Source organism: Podospora pseudopauciseta, chromosome 1 (genome assembly GCF_035222475.1).
Source record: "Podospora pseudopauciseta strain CBS 411.78 chromosome 1, whole genome shotgun sequence".
Classification (NCBI taxonomy): Eukaryota; Fungi; Ascomycota; class Sordariomycetes; order Sordariales; family Podosporaceae; genus Podospora; species Podospora pseudopauciseta.
Window position 1 is genome coordinate 114998 of NC_085892.1, and position 11866 is coordinate 126863.

General features: G+C 54.3%; 5 protein-coding genes across 5 annotated transcripts; 4 read left to right on the forward strand and 1 right to left on the reverse strand.

Annotated features, from left to right (window-relative positions):
• Positions 1–1262: 1262 nt before the first annotated feature.
• Positions 1263–3234, reverse strand: TIM50 (mitochondrial inner membrane protein required for protein import; the record flags this gene model as incomplete). The annotated part of the gene is made up of 2 exons (XM_062906620.1): positions 1971–3234; positions 1263–1907 (listed from the first exon to the last, which is right to left on the reverse strand). Exons 1-2 carry the CDS (start codon positions 2997–2999, stop codon positions 1263–1265), a joined length of 1674 nt encoding a protein of 557 aa, XP_062769414.1. The 5' UTR covers positions 3000–3234.
• A 796-nt stretch (positions 3235–4030) lies between these two features.
• QC763_100730 (uncharacterized protein) lies at positions 4031–5023 on the forward strand (the record flags this gene model as incomplete). The annotated part of the gene is made up of 1 exon (XM_062906619.1): positions 4031–5023. One exon carries the CDS (start codon positions 4031–4033, stop codon positions 5021–5023), a length of 993 nt encoding a protein of 330 aa, XP_062769415.1.
• Positions 5024–5605: 582 nt separating this feature from the next.
• Positions 5606–6715, forward strand: QC763_100720 (uncharacterized protein; the record flags this gene model as incomplete). Its single annotated transcript, XM_062906618.1, has 1 exon — positions 5606–6715. One exon carries the CDS (start codon positions 5606–5608, stop codon positions 6713–6715), a length of 1110 nt encoding a protein of 369 aa, XP_062769416.1.
• A 2038-nt stretch (positions 6716–8753) lies between these two features.
• QC763_0000340 (uncharacterized protein) lies at positions 8754–9093 on the forward strand (the record flags this gene model as incomplete). The annotated part of the gene is made up of 2 exons (XM_062905021.1): positions 8754–8796; positions 8921–9093. The coding sequence occupies 2 exons, from the start codon at positions 8754–8756 to the stop codon at positions 9091–9093; spliced, it is 216 nt and encodes a 71-aa protein (XP_062769417.1).
• Positions 9094–9854: 761 nt separating this feature from the next.
• On the forward strand, positions 9855–11857 carry QC763_100710 (uncharacterized protein; the record flags this gene model as incomplete). The annotated part of the gene is made up of 3 exons (XM_062906617.1): positions 9855–9976; positions 10065–10976; positions 11030–11857. 3 exons carry the CDS (start codon positions 9855–9857, stop codon positions 11553–11555), a joined length of 1560 nt encoding a protein of 519 aa, XP_062769418.1. The 3' UTR covers positions 11556–11857.
• Between the last annotated feature and the right edge of the window lie 9 nt (positions 11858–11866).

Genomic DNA, 11866 nt, shown 5'->3' on the forward strand with positions numbered 1-11866 from the left:
AGCCGACTGGAACTGAGTAGAGAAAGACTGTATGAATGCAGAGATGTATGCGTTGGATGATGAGATATTCCAAACGCCAAACCGGGGGAGGGAGATGGAAATATATATCCTTTTCGCTCCTCAACATCCCAACCACGCCCGGGTTGAAGTCAACGAGAATTACCCTCTTGTTCTACAGCGTTGAGCAAACCAGCCCGGCCAGAACTCGCATTGCTGTCTGCGCGAGCCAGAATGATCGACCACGTCAAGAAAGACACCAAGCCAGCTCATGGCGGCTGGGTAGCAAGAAACAGGCAAGCGCCCGGCTCGTCACCCATACAAACCACGTCGTGACCCGGCCGCTATCGACCACCCACCACCTCTCTCACCTCAATCTCGGTGGGGGGAGAGAAAGTCGTGGTCGTCACCGGTTGCAATGGTCCCCCTGGCCTAGGTCATTGCGCTTCTAGACCGGCAGGACGATGTTCCTGTTGCCCAGGTCTGTCAGCTCTCGTGAGGACTGTCCAGTGGCTAACTTGAACGTAACACCCGCCTCCTTGCCCACGTTGACCGTACCTTTCTGACAACTCTTTTCCACCAAGGCTTTGACAGGCGAAGGAAAGAGAAAAAAAAAGATATCATCCCGGACCATCACCAAAGTTGAGTATGCCAAACATGTCGTGAAACCGGCCTGTGTTGTTCCACCACCCCAACATCAGCGTGCAACATCAGGCTCCCCATTTGGGCGGTTTGGCACTGCTTGTACTCATCCGAGATCTGCCAGGTCACTGAATGAGGTTGCTCAATCAGTACGAAATGCCTGTCAGGGACCCTTGCATGTCACCATCGCCCCCTCTTCCACCTCACGTAGCAAGACGTTGTGTCGTGCCATGGTCGGCCATCAGTCGGAGCCTCTTGTCACAGATTCTCCTTGCCGTCCAAGCCAGAGGGCAAAAAGTCTTGTTCCACCTCAAACGTGTTGTCATGCCGATATAGGGAAAGAAAAAAAGTGAAGTGACAAATTATACGCATACATTTTTCCCCTTGATCGCCTGTAATCGTACATACAAATCAACCTGGTCGTTTTTTCGCCGCCCTGCTGCATTACCATGACCCCTATGTGCCGCTGTCCCAACGTAGCCGTGGCTCACATGCTGCTGCTGTTGCTGCTCCGGCCACCCTGTCCGAGACAGAAAGAGAGGTCATTCTCCCAATCTTCTCGAGCATCAGAGAGGAAGAAAAAGAGTGGTTGGACTATTGTTACATAGTGGAGGTGTTCAGGTCTACGCCGTCTTGGGCCCCGAAGTGCTATCTGTTGAGGATGAGGCTGATGTCTCCTCATCCTTGACGAACCAGCTGAACATGGACGACTTCATGCTCTTCATGGCTTCCTTCTGCATCTTCTCCTGGAGCTCTTGCTCTTCCTTCAGCCACTTCTCGCCATTCTTGCGGATCTCCTCCTCCAGCGCCAAGTAGTTACGCATGCCTCTCTCACGCGCGATATCCTGCAGCATCTTGCCCTTGGCAAACGCCTCGGTGGGGTTCTCCTCACCCTCCGTCACCATCAAGCTCATGTTGCTTGGCTTGAGGCCGAGATGGCTGCTCAGCCAGCCGATGCCGCCGCCCGAGGCCTTAACCTTGTTGGCACCCAGCCTGCGCTGATGCTCGGCGCGGGCGAGGGCCTCACGGCGGGCAAACTCGACTGGAATGTTCTTGCCCTCGAACGACTTGAGGACTTTGCGGACGTCATCGTACTGCATGGTGTGAATAAACTCCAAAAAGGGGACGAGATCGACCAGGTCCTTGTCCTTGGGGTTGCCCTTCCACTTAGGGAGGATGATGGCGTTCTCGGGCTGGGCACGGACGTGCTTGGCTTCGGTGTCGATGATGATCACCTTTGACAGATCACGGTTGAGGTACGACAAATCCTGGAGACACGTGTGTAAGTCTAACGGCGTCCATGTCAGATAGGGGAGGGCTGGCAGTCATACCTTGATGATCTCGCCATCCTTGTACTTTGTGGCTTCACGGAAGAGGGGCCACATAATGAAACGGTAGGGATCCAGTTTGCGCACCAGCGGTTCGCCGGTGCCCCAGGGGACGGTGGTGAAGAGGACGATTTCGTAGTACTGCGAGAGGTAGTGCAAAAAGTAGTCCACGCCCGGCCGCTTTGCCACACGCCATCCATGCTCGCGACTCCATTCGCTGTGAATCAGCATATCCTCCAGACTGATGCACAAGGTGTAGGGACGTTCAAAGGACGGGTCAGGGTCGGGGAGCAGCTTCTCAAATGACGGCTCCTGATAGTATGTGACAGTCTCCGTCATGCGTGACACGGCGCGCTTCCACCAGAGCCCCAGACTCCAGCCGTTGCCAACACTGGGGTTTTTGGCGAGCTCCTCCTCGCTCCATTCCCTGCCCAGATACACGGTGCCTCCGACAGCACCCAAGCCAGCAGAGGCGAGTGCGAAATAGGTCCACCACTTCCGCTTGCGCTCCGACGACGAGACATAGGCAGAAGCGGGAAGCTCACCCTTTGGCCTCTTTCTCCCGCCGCTGCCACCCCCATCACCACCGCTCCCAGCACCCGCCGCTTCGGCCTCCGAAGCCGCCTCGTCTCCGATGGTGGACTTGTCTGTAGCACCGGCCCGTTCGTATTCCAAAGTCGAAGGGATGCCCTGTGTCAGGTCTGGGAGCTTGGACAGATCAGGTATCGGCTCTTCGGGCTCCTGTTCCTGGGGTGTGGTTGACTTGGCCTCTGTCTCGGCGGCCGACGACGGTGGTGGCGGTGGTGGTGGTGGTGATGGCGGGGCATCTGGTTGCTTTGGTTGCTGCTGCTGTTCGGCAGCGGCCTTTTGTGACGGTGATTTTTTTGGAGCATTAAACCTCGACTTGTTGTCCTTGGCCATTCCTCGGGCCCATACGGCCGGCAATGTCTGGCGGGGGAGGGCCGACGACGCCGCAAAAGCCGCAGCTCTCGCACCCGCAACCGGGCGCGCAGCAGCTCGTGCCAGCATCATGACTTTTGTTGTCTGGATGTTGCTGCTTCAGTCTCTCGGGGTCCTCCTCGGTCTCGGCTACAGTCGGCGATATCGTATGAAAGAATGGAAGTGGAAGCAGCTGGATGTGAAGATGGGTTGCAAGTCGTCAAAGTGCTCCAACCTCGATGACAGCTGAACAACTGACCAGTTGAGGCCCATACCTTGGTCCAAAGCTCTGACCAAAAAATCTCAAAACCTTCTTGCTGCACATCTGCCAAGCAGTCGTTGGAGTCAAAAAAGCCCACACAATCCCTGCCACTGCCGGCCCTCTGCCACCTGCCAGGCCAATCGCATGTTCTCAACTCGATCGCCGATAAGCCGATAAGCCCGCAGTGGTGGGTCCAGTCTTTCGTCATGGTGAACTGGCTGTCGGAGAGCCCCGCTCTCACGTGCCCCACCCTTGTGATGCCCCGCATGCCATTGAGCATTGAGCCATGGGATTCGGTTCAATCATCAACTGCCTTTCTGCATCGATGCAGTCGTCGAACCTGTGCCTGAAGTACCTGCCCTCCCCTGTGAGATTGAACCTATCATTCATCCATTTCCCCTCATCTACCTGGTTTGGTTCAAAAGTCGCGGCTGTTTCCTCCTCCTGGTTCTCCGTTCTCCACCCCTGCGATTCCATGATTCGCACCTTCATCCCAGCCAAAGCATCAATTCTTCTGTCACATCTGCCTGCCATGGCCGCCGCGGATGCATTCTAGAGGGTGGTCCACGAGTCGACTTTTTCCAGTGCTCACCATGGGACCACCCTCTGAGTTCTGCATTTGTGCCCGCCCAACAAGCACCCAGACTGTGCATTTGCGATTAGCTGTTACAAACCAGAATTGACCGTAGGTTTCATCAGTCCGTCCCTCCAGCAAACATTTGCCACTACTAACTCGTAACTTGGCACTACACAGCCTTACTTTCGCCTTTTGCAAGCCAAGACTGAGCATTTACTCGACTTCCAAACCTCCAAACCAGCCCATATCCTTCCTCATAGATACCACGGTATAGAGTAGCGCAGCATGGCCCGCCGAACGACGGCAAAGGGCCCTCGTGCCCGCGCCATTGCCTCCTCCTCTCTCGCCTCGTCCTCCGCCCGCCCCACGCCGGTTCCTTCGAGCGACGCGACCCCGGTCAGCTCGACCTACCCATCTACTTATGCCTCCGAGGCAGAACACGACTTGGATGATGACATGTTGAAGAAGATGCACGGATTGACCATCTCCGATACGCCCGGCCATTCTATCACCGCGGCCGTGGTCAAGAAGGCCGAGCCAAAGAAGCCGTTCCGGTTCTTGGATCTGCCACCCGAGCTCCGGATCACCATTTATGGTTATTATTTTGCCGATGTCGACCGTGTTCTCGACCTTGATCCGGCAAATTACAAGCGCATCCACAAGAAGCTGGGCCTCATGCGCACATGCAAGACGATTTACTATGAGGCAACCCACATGTTTTACAGCAGCCGTACTTTCCGGCTGTTCCCTACGCATCCGGGCCGCTACTTCAAGACGAAGAAGCCTCTCCTTGCGCGCCTCAAACCACGTCAGCGTAACTGCTTGACATCCCTAGAGTTGCGGCTCGGCCCCGGCTGGAGCAAACCTCCCCGCGGATGGGTTGTGAACCCAGCGCTCGGGCTTGCTGATTGCGTCAACGTGCGCAAACTGACCGTTTTTGTCGAGTGCGATCCCAGTGATGGCATCTTCAGCGGCTTCCGTCGTCACGATGGATATTACGAAGGTTTCAGCACCAGCCTTCTCAGCAGCGTTTTGGATGAGATGCCATTTATCGACTGCTTGACTTTTGACGCCTGGTCAAGCGTCAAGAAATCGGGCGCCATGATGCGTGCTCTGCTGGAACTTGCATATGCACGGGGCTTGTCAGTTCGCTGGGGTCCTGAAAGGGGTTGGGCCGACTTTGAAGACGAGGTGGAGGCTGTACCCGAAGGCCATGTTGCTAATAATGCTATGTTGAGCCAGGCTCCGCTTGGGATTGGGGTTGCGGTTGTGGCTTGAGGTTTTTCCTTTTCTTTGGTTTGTGGACAACGGCTGGGTAGCATGGGTATGGGCAACGGTTGGGTACGGTCATCATGATTATGAGCATATATGTTGTATTACGCATCTCATCACTTCACTCATTCCAATGGTGGATATTTTGCTGGTTGTTGCCGCTATTGCTCTGTGTTGCAGCAAGTATACCATCGAGGTCGTACTGATGAGTTTATGCTCACCTAACACCCTAGCATATCGAAAACCCACCGGCCTGCAGGTGTGCAAACAAAGGCGTTCGAGTTGTTGCCGTTATCACCGTCGGCGGCGAGTTAAACCCACAAGCCTCGACCGTGATTTGCTCAGGAACGAGCTGTGTTTGGCTGGCCCGCCCGAGAGTAACCGGAACTCCGCGGACTAGTTCACCTTTAAAGACCCCACCCACCCTCATCATCACCATCATCACCATCATCACCATCATCACCATCATCACCATCATCACCATCATCACCATCATCACCATCATCACCATCATCACCATCATCACCATCATCACCATCATTGACAACTGCCCTGAGCCAAACGCACCAAACTATCGATACTGTCAAAATGGCCGCCTCATCCATCCGCAACTCACTCAAGAGCCACTACCCCTGGGCCGCCTTCCCATTGATCATCTCAGCCCCCATGCGTGTCATGTCGGGCCCTGCTCTCGCTTTCGCCGTCTCTGAGGCTGGAGGTTTGGGGTTCATCGGCCCAGGTATCAAGCCCGAGTCCATCCTGACTGATCTGACCGAAGCCGCCTCTCTATGTTCACAGCGGGCTTCTGACGCTGCACGGCTCAACGTCCAAGACGAGGGGGTTCTACCTGTTGGGATTGGGTTCCAGCTGTGGAATGGTGATCTCGGTTCGGCGAAGGAGGCGGCGGAAAAGTTTATCCCGGCGGCGATTTGGCTTTTTGCGCCAAAGGATGGGCAAAAGGATGTTGACGACTGGACTGAGGGGTTGAGAGGGGTGACCAAGGGGAGGAGTCAGATTTGGTTGCAGGTTGGGACTGTGGGTGAGGCGGTTGAGGCGGCAGAGTCGAAACGGGGGAGGCCAGATGTGCTGGTTGTCCAGGGACAGGAAGCAGGTGGGCATGGGAGGACGAGTGATGGGGCTAGTTTGGGGACGTTGGTGCCTGAAATCAAAGATACACTGGAGGAAAGGGGTGCAGGTGACATTCCACTGTTTGCGGCGGGAGGGATTGCTGATGGGAGGGGTGTGGCTGCGGCTCTGTGCCTGGGGGCATCTGGGGTGGTCATGGGGACAAGGTTTCTGTGTTCAAACGAGGCGAGAATCAAAAAGGGTTACCAGGACGCTGTGCTTGAGGCTAAAGACGGCGGAAAGAATACAGTTAGGACTCATCTGTATAATCACCTGAGGGGGACGTTTGGGTGGCCGGAAGAGAAGTGGGCGCCGAGGACAATAGTCAACAGAAGCTGGGAGGAACACACTCAGGGTGGCATTTCTTTTGATCAGCTGAAGGAGAAACACGACCAGAGTGTGAAAGAAGACGGCGATAAAGCCTGGGGAAGACAGACTGGCAGGACGGCAACATATGCTGGTAGTGGCGTTGGTTTGGTCAGAAGTGTTGACCCGGCAGGCGAAATTGTCGAGAAGACAAGGGAAGAGGCAAAGAAAATTTTGAGGAGCCTGCAGAGTGGGCTGCAAGTTTAGACAGGGCCATAGGCTGTTTTAACAAGTAGATTCTCGTACCACGAAACCATAAAAAGGTGCCTCAGTGCATGCTCTGCAGGAGCTTGACGGCTTTCCAGCGACATTAGCTGGCAACACAGAGGTGATGTACTTGTCCCTCGTGATAGTATTCTGGTGTTTGTTGATTGAAGTGGATACCTCTAATCGCTTCAGGGGTTCAGGGGCATGTAAACAGGCAACAAAGATGAGAAAAATGCCGCCACCACCACCCCTGCTGTAGGTAGTCAATTGTGAAAACCCAAAAGTCCGACTCTGTAACCAAAAAGACGTCCATCCACACCATCTAATACAGCTTCGAAAGATGGATGGGAAGATTTCTCACGACTAACATATTACAGTGAAGCAGTCTGATCAGAAGGTGACATTGCCACACAAGATATCGCTATCGAGATCGTCCCAATCTAGACGACCCAAGGTCATATATGCGATGCCTCTGTCTCCTCCTCCTGATGTCATGCAGAGGGCTTCAATCATGAAGCCTGAGACACGGTTCGCTGCGGAAAGGCCATCTGCAGTTAACAGAGACATGCTACCATGGCGTACGACAGTAACATCACAGGAAGAAAAACACTGCACTCGGTGGCGGTTAGGAGAGACGCATTCTCCAGCTTCCAGATGAAAGAGCCTGAGCCGCGGCCCCCCACAATGCTACCGTCATGATCCCCATTCGATGGGATAATGCCATGACTGATCCCCAGCACTACACCCAAAATCCCATCTCATGCTGATCCAGATCTCCACAGATACTCTCTCCAAGCGCTTGGTTCAGTCTCGGCAGTAAGCTGCAGGCAGGAAGAAAATGTGAACGGCAAGTCCTCTGCATGCATGAAGCCGCCCTCCCGGTCAGGTTCGGTGAAAAGATCCAGGTAACAATCCACTCCAGCTCTCCAGTTTGGCAGAAAGCTCCGTCCCGCGTGCGAAGACTACTTGATTCGGGGTCTAGATCCCAAGGCTCCCGTCCCATCTCAGGAACTTTCAACCTGACATATGGCCATTGTTGGAAGTCCGACGCAGCTAGGAACAACAGACGAGGAAACGTGGGAGGCGTGTCAAACAACGTGCAGCGTGGCTGCTGCTAATTCAGCTTTCATCAAAGAAAGCAACTTGAACCATGAAAATGGTACGTATGAAAAAACAATCCAAGACTTGGGGAAAGCCCCAGTCAAGCTCCCCTTTCACCCGCTAATTACCCCCATCCAAGGCCTAGGGCTTGCTTGTTTGTCTAGGCCATCAGCCCTCTCAGCCGTTTCTATCTTTTAGTTGCCCCCTTCTTTGCTCCCAGTCCCAAAGGAGGGTTGGTGACATCTTGGCAGTGAGAACGTGGGTTTGCCAAGATGAAGTCGGTGCACCCCAAAGCAAGGGCCATCGACCTTAATCCAACCGCGCCGTACGAGGTCCGACGTGGTGAGTGATTGGGGAGGCAAGCGGCACATCCCGTTGATCGTGGCCAAATGTCTAGCGAGGATGGCACCAGGGTCTTGTGGGGTGACGAGAGAATGTTGTGAGCAAGATCTTGCTGCTGCATGCAGCCTTTGCTGCTTGCGCTAGTTTGTGCTGCCATCCATTGCATCGCATGTCGATGTTACTTTTATGGTCGAGGGCCTGCTCAGGTGACGGATGACCATAGTAGGAGAAGACCGAGGAGCGGGCAATCATCCGAGAAGTTCTGATAGGGTCCCTCCCATTGCCCCTCTGGCAGATCCCACAGGTTGGCGTGCTAGCATGTGCCGCTGCATTTTTCATACGTACCATTATTGAACGACGAGCTGACAGTTCGTGGGTGAGGCGAGACCAATCTCATCCAAACAGACCCGAGAGATCGAAAAAACCGTCTATGTCGGCACTCCAAGGTAAATGAAACCAACACTACACTAGCAAATTCAGGGGTCCAGCTGGGGTGGGATGTCGAATACCTAACCTTAACTATGCACCTCAACTCGAACTAGGACAGATGTGGAGTCTCTTTGTTCTACCAATTCGCACGTCAGACTGATTGAAAATGGGCACACAGGAGAAAAAAGACATTTTTATCAAGCCAATGTGTGAGCTGGCAGCGATCCTACGGCCAATATTTGGAATTTCTGACGGGAAGTGTGTCGGTCGTCTGTAGTAAGGTATTCAGCCATGTGTAGTTGCAGCCAAGTAGTCTTGGCTAAATCACGACAGGCCAAGACCACCAAGAACACCAAGAACCCAAGACCTGGATTGGCTGGCTCCGCGCTCCGAACCCGGTCGAGGTTCAAGCCTCAACAGCCACGACGACTTGGCGGCCATCGAGAACCAATGTCAAACCCCAAAGTTTGTCTTTTTTGGCAGCTGTGGCGGGCAACCCCCACTGAACCGAATAAGAGGCTGTCATGACGCCATTCCTGGGATAGAAGGGCTGGGCGCGAGATAGCGGTGGACTCGGGCTCTCAGCAACGTCAGTCAAAAAAACACAATGGTGGAATCTGGTGATAACGGTCAGCATCTTGTCGGAAAATTCGTAGCAAACAATGCAGGCCGGCCAAGGGCTGCCCGCTACCGTCGGTTTGATCGGGGAAGAAGCGGGATAGCCAAGACCCGAAGGCCCTCTGGAGTCTTTTATGGTCGACCGCCTATCACGTTCGCCTCCCCGCGCAGTCGCCCACAATGGCGTATTGCGTGCTCACCGCGGGGCATTTCACCATCAACGCCATCCACACCAGTGACGCCCACCAGCTCCCCGGCCCAGTCCAGAGTGCAGAACCGCAGATGCAGCCACGGTAGACAGAGGGAAATCCTGCGCGGCTGCTCCGCTCTCGTTGCCCTTGTCGTTCTGGGCTTTTCCGCCTGCCTGCGGGATGCCCTCGGGCACATGGGGAGGGGGTTGGAGAGCAGCGAAGAAAACCTTGAGCAAAAGAGAAGCTGATTTACTTGGCGACATTGGTCGAGCTGGTTATAAGGCCGGGTCCCATCGGCACTCCTTTGCCTCTCGATCCAGATAGAACCAGTGGTTGTGTGTCTTTTGTGAGTGGGTATCCCGACTGCCGATACTCCCAACTCATCACCCACAACCCCAAGTTCTACATCACTCACAACACCCGCCGGCAGGGCCCATACACAAAGCCCGCTATCCATCATGGGTGTCGATGAGAAGGCCACCGTTGACCCGGGCTCGTTCCCACCTCCCACCGAGGACGAGAGCGGGTTGGTACTCAGCGTCGACTGGACCAAGGAGGAGGAGGCACGAGCAAAGAGAAAGTAAGTTCTGGCACTACTGCATGCTCCCCTGCGCCCCACCTGCCCGACGACACCTAGATAGCCCGGCCACTAACACTGTCCCACCTAGGCTCGATCTGATCATTATGCCCCTGCTCACCCTGGGCTTCTTCTGCCTGCAACTCGATCGTGGAAACATCTCCAACGCCATCACTGACAGCTTCTTCGAGGATGTCGGCATCACCCAGAATGAGTTCAACGTCGGTCAGCAGATGCTGTCTCTCGGCATCGTGCTCTTCGAAATCCCATCCAACATGATTCTCTACCGCGTCGGCCCCGGCAAGTGGCTCACCCTGCAACTCTTCCTCTTTGGCACCGTCTCGACCTTCCAAGCTTTCCAGAACAGCTATGGCTCCTTCATTGCCACCCGTCTGCTGCTTGGTATCACCGAATCTGGTTTCATTCCCGGCGGTCTCTGGACGCTCTCGACCTGGTACACGCGCGCTGAGACGGCCAAGCGCGTCATGTTCTTCTACTTTGGTAACCAGTTCGGCCAGGCTTCTTCCAAGCTGTTGGCCTATGGTATTCTTCACATGGGAGGTGTTGGCGGAAAGGCTGGATGGTTTTGGCTGTTTGTGCTCATGGGTGGCTTCACCATTCTCTGCGGCTTCGTTCTTGGTTTCTGCCTCCCCGATTCGTTCCGCAACCCCTGCCCGGCCTTCCTGCCAGGCATCAGCTTATTTACCAAGAGGGAGCTTCACATTCTTCAGACACGTGTCCTTCTCGATGAGCCGGCCAAGGGCAAGAAGAAAAAGTCCATCAAGATTGATGCCTTCAAGAGAGCCTTCTCCAACTGGCGCCTCTGGTCTCACGTTATCATCACCCTTTGCAACAACGGTCCTCAGCGCGCTTTTGACACCTACTCTCCCACCATCATCTCTGGTTTCGGTTACAAGAAGCTTCAGGCCAACGCCATGGCTTCCGTCGGTCTCTTTCTGCAGATTCCCACCTCGTGGGCTTTCTCCTGGGTATCCGATCACTAGTATGTTTCCTTCTCTCTGAATTCTTTGGAATTCTTACTAACATTATCAACAGTGATGTCCGTGGCGAGACCGTCATTGCTGGCATGTCCTGCCATCTGTTCGGCTACGTCTTGAACCGCATCTTCACCGACCACCCCAGACTCCAGGGAGCGCGTTACTTTGGCGTCGTCTGGACCCAGACTTTTGGCACCTTCAGCCACCCTCTCAACATTGCCTGGATGTCGCTCACCTGCGAGGATTCCGAAGTCCGCGCTCTGGCCATGGCTATGGTCATCATGGGCGCCAACACTGCCGGTATTTATGGTGCGCAAATCTTCCGCTCCGAGGACTCCCCCTTTTACCGCCGCGGCTTCACCGTGGCCTGCTGCGTCCTCGCCGTCGGCCTCCTCCTTGCCGTCGTTCGTTTTGTCGACGACAAGATCCACAAGAGGAAGCATAACACTGTCCAGCTCGCCCACGGTGGCGGCGAGACGAGCGACGACGGCTCCAACGGCGAAAAGGGCATCTCTGCTCTGGAGCGTGCCGCCGGTGTCACCGTGCCAGTGGATGATGATGTTAAGAGGGCACTGAAGAACTAAAAAGTGGTTTGCTGCATAATGATGTTATATACCCAGGTGGAAAGATATTGGAGTTGATTTGTTTAGTTTGTTTTTTTGGTATAGTCCCGTCTGTTTGATAGACTTGGAATACCCAATGGGCATGAGGGATATTGGATAATTAAAAAAAATTGGATACTACAAGTTCCAAGTCTACGTTCTTTGTATCTGTTTGCTTTGGTGTGTCGACTTGATATTCAAAATTAAACTTCGTGACAAAGTTGGGTACACATATGTTGCTTTTCTGGATAGTAGTTTTGATAACGGCCCCAATATTAAGCTACCTCAAATAC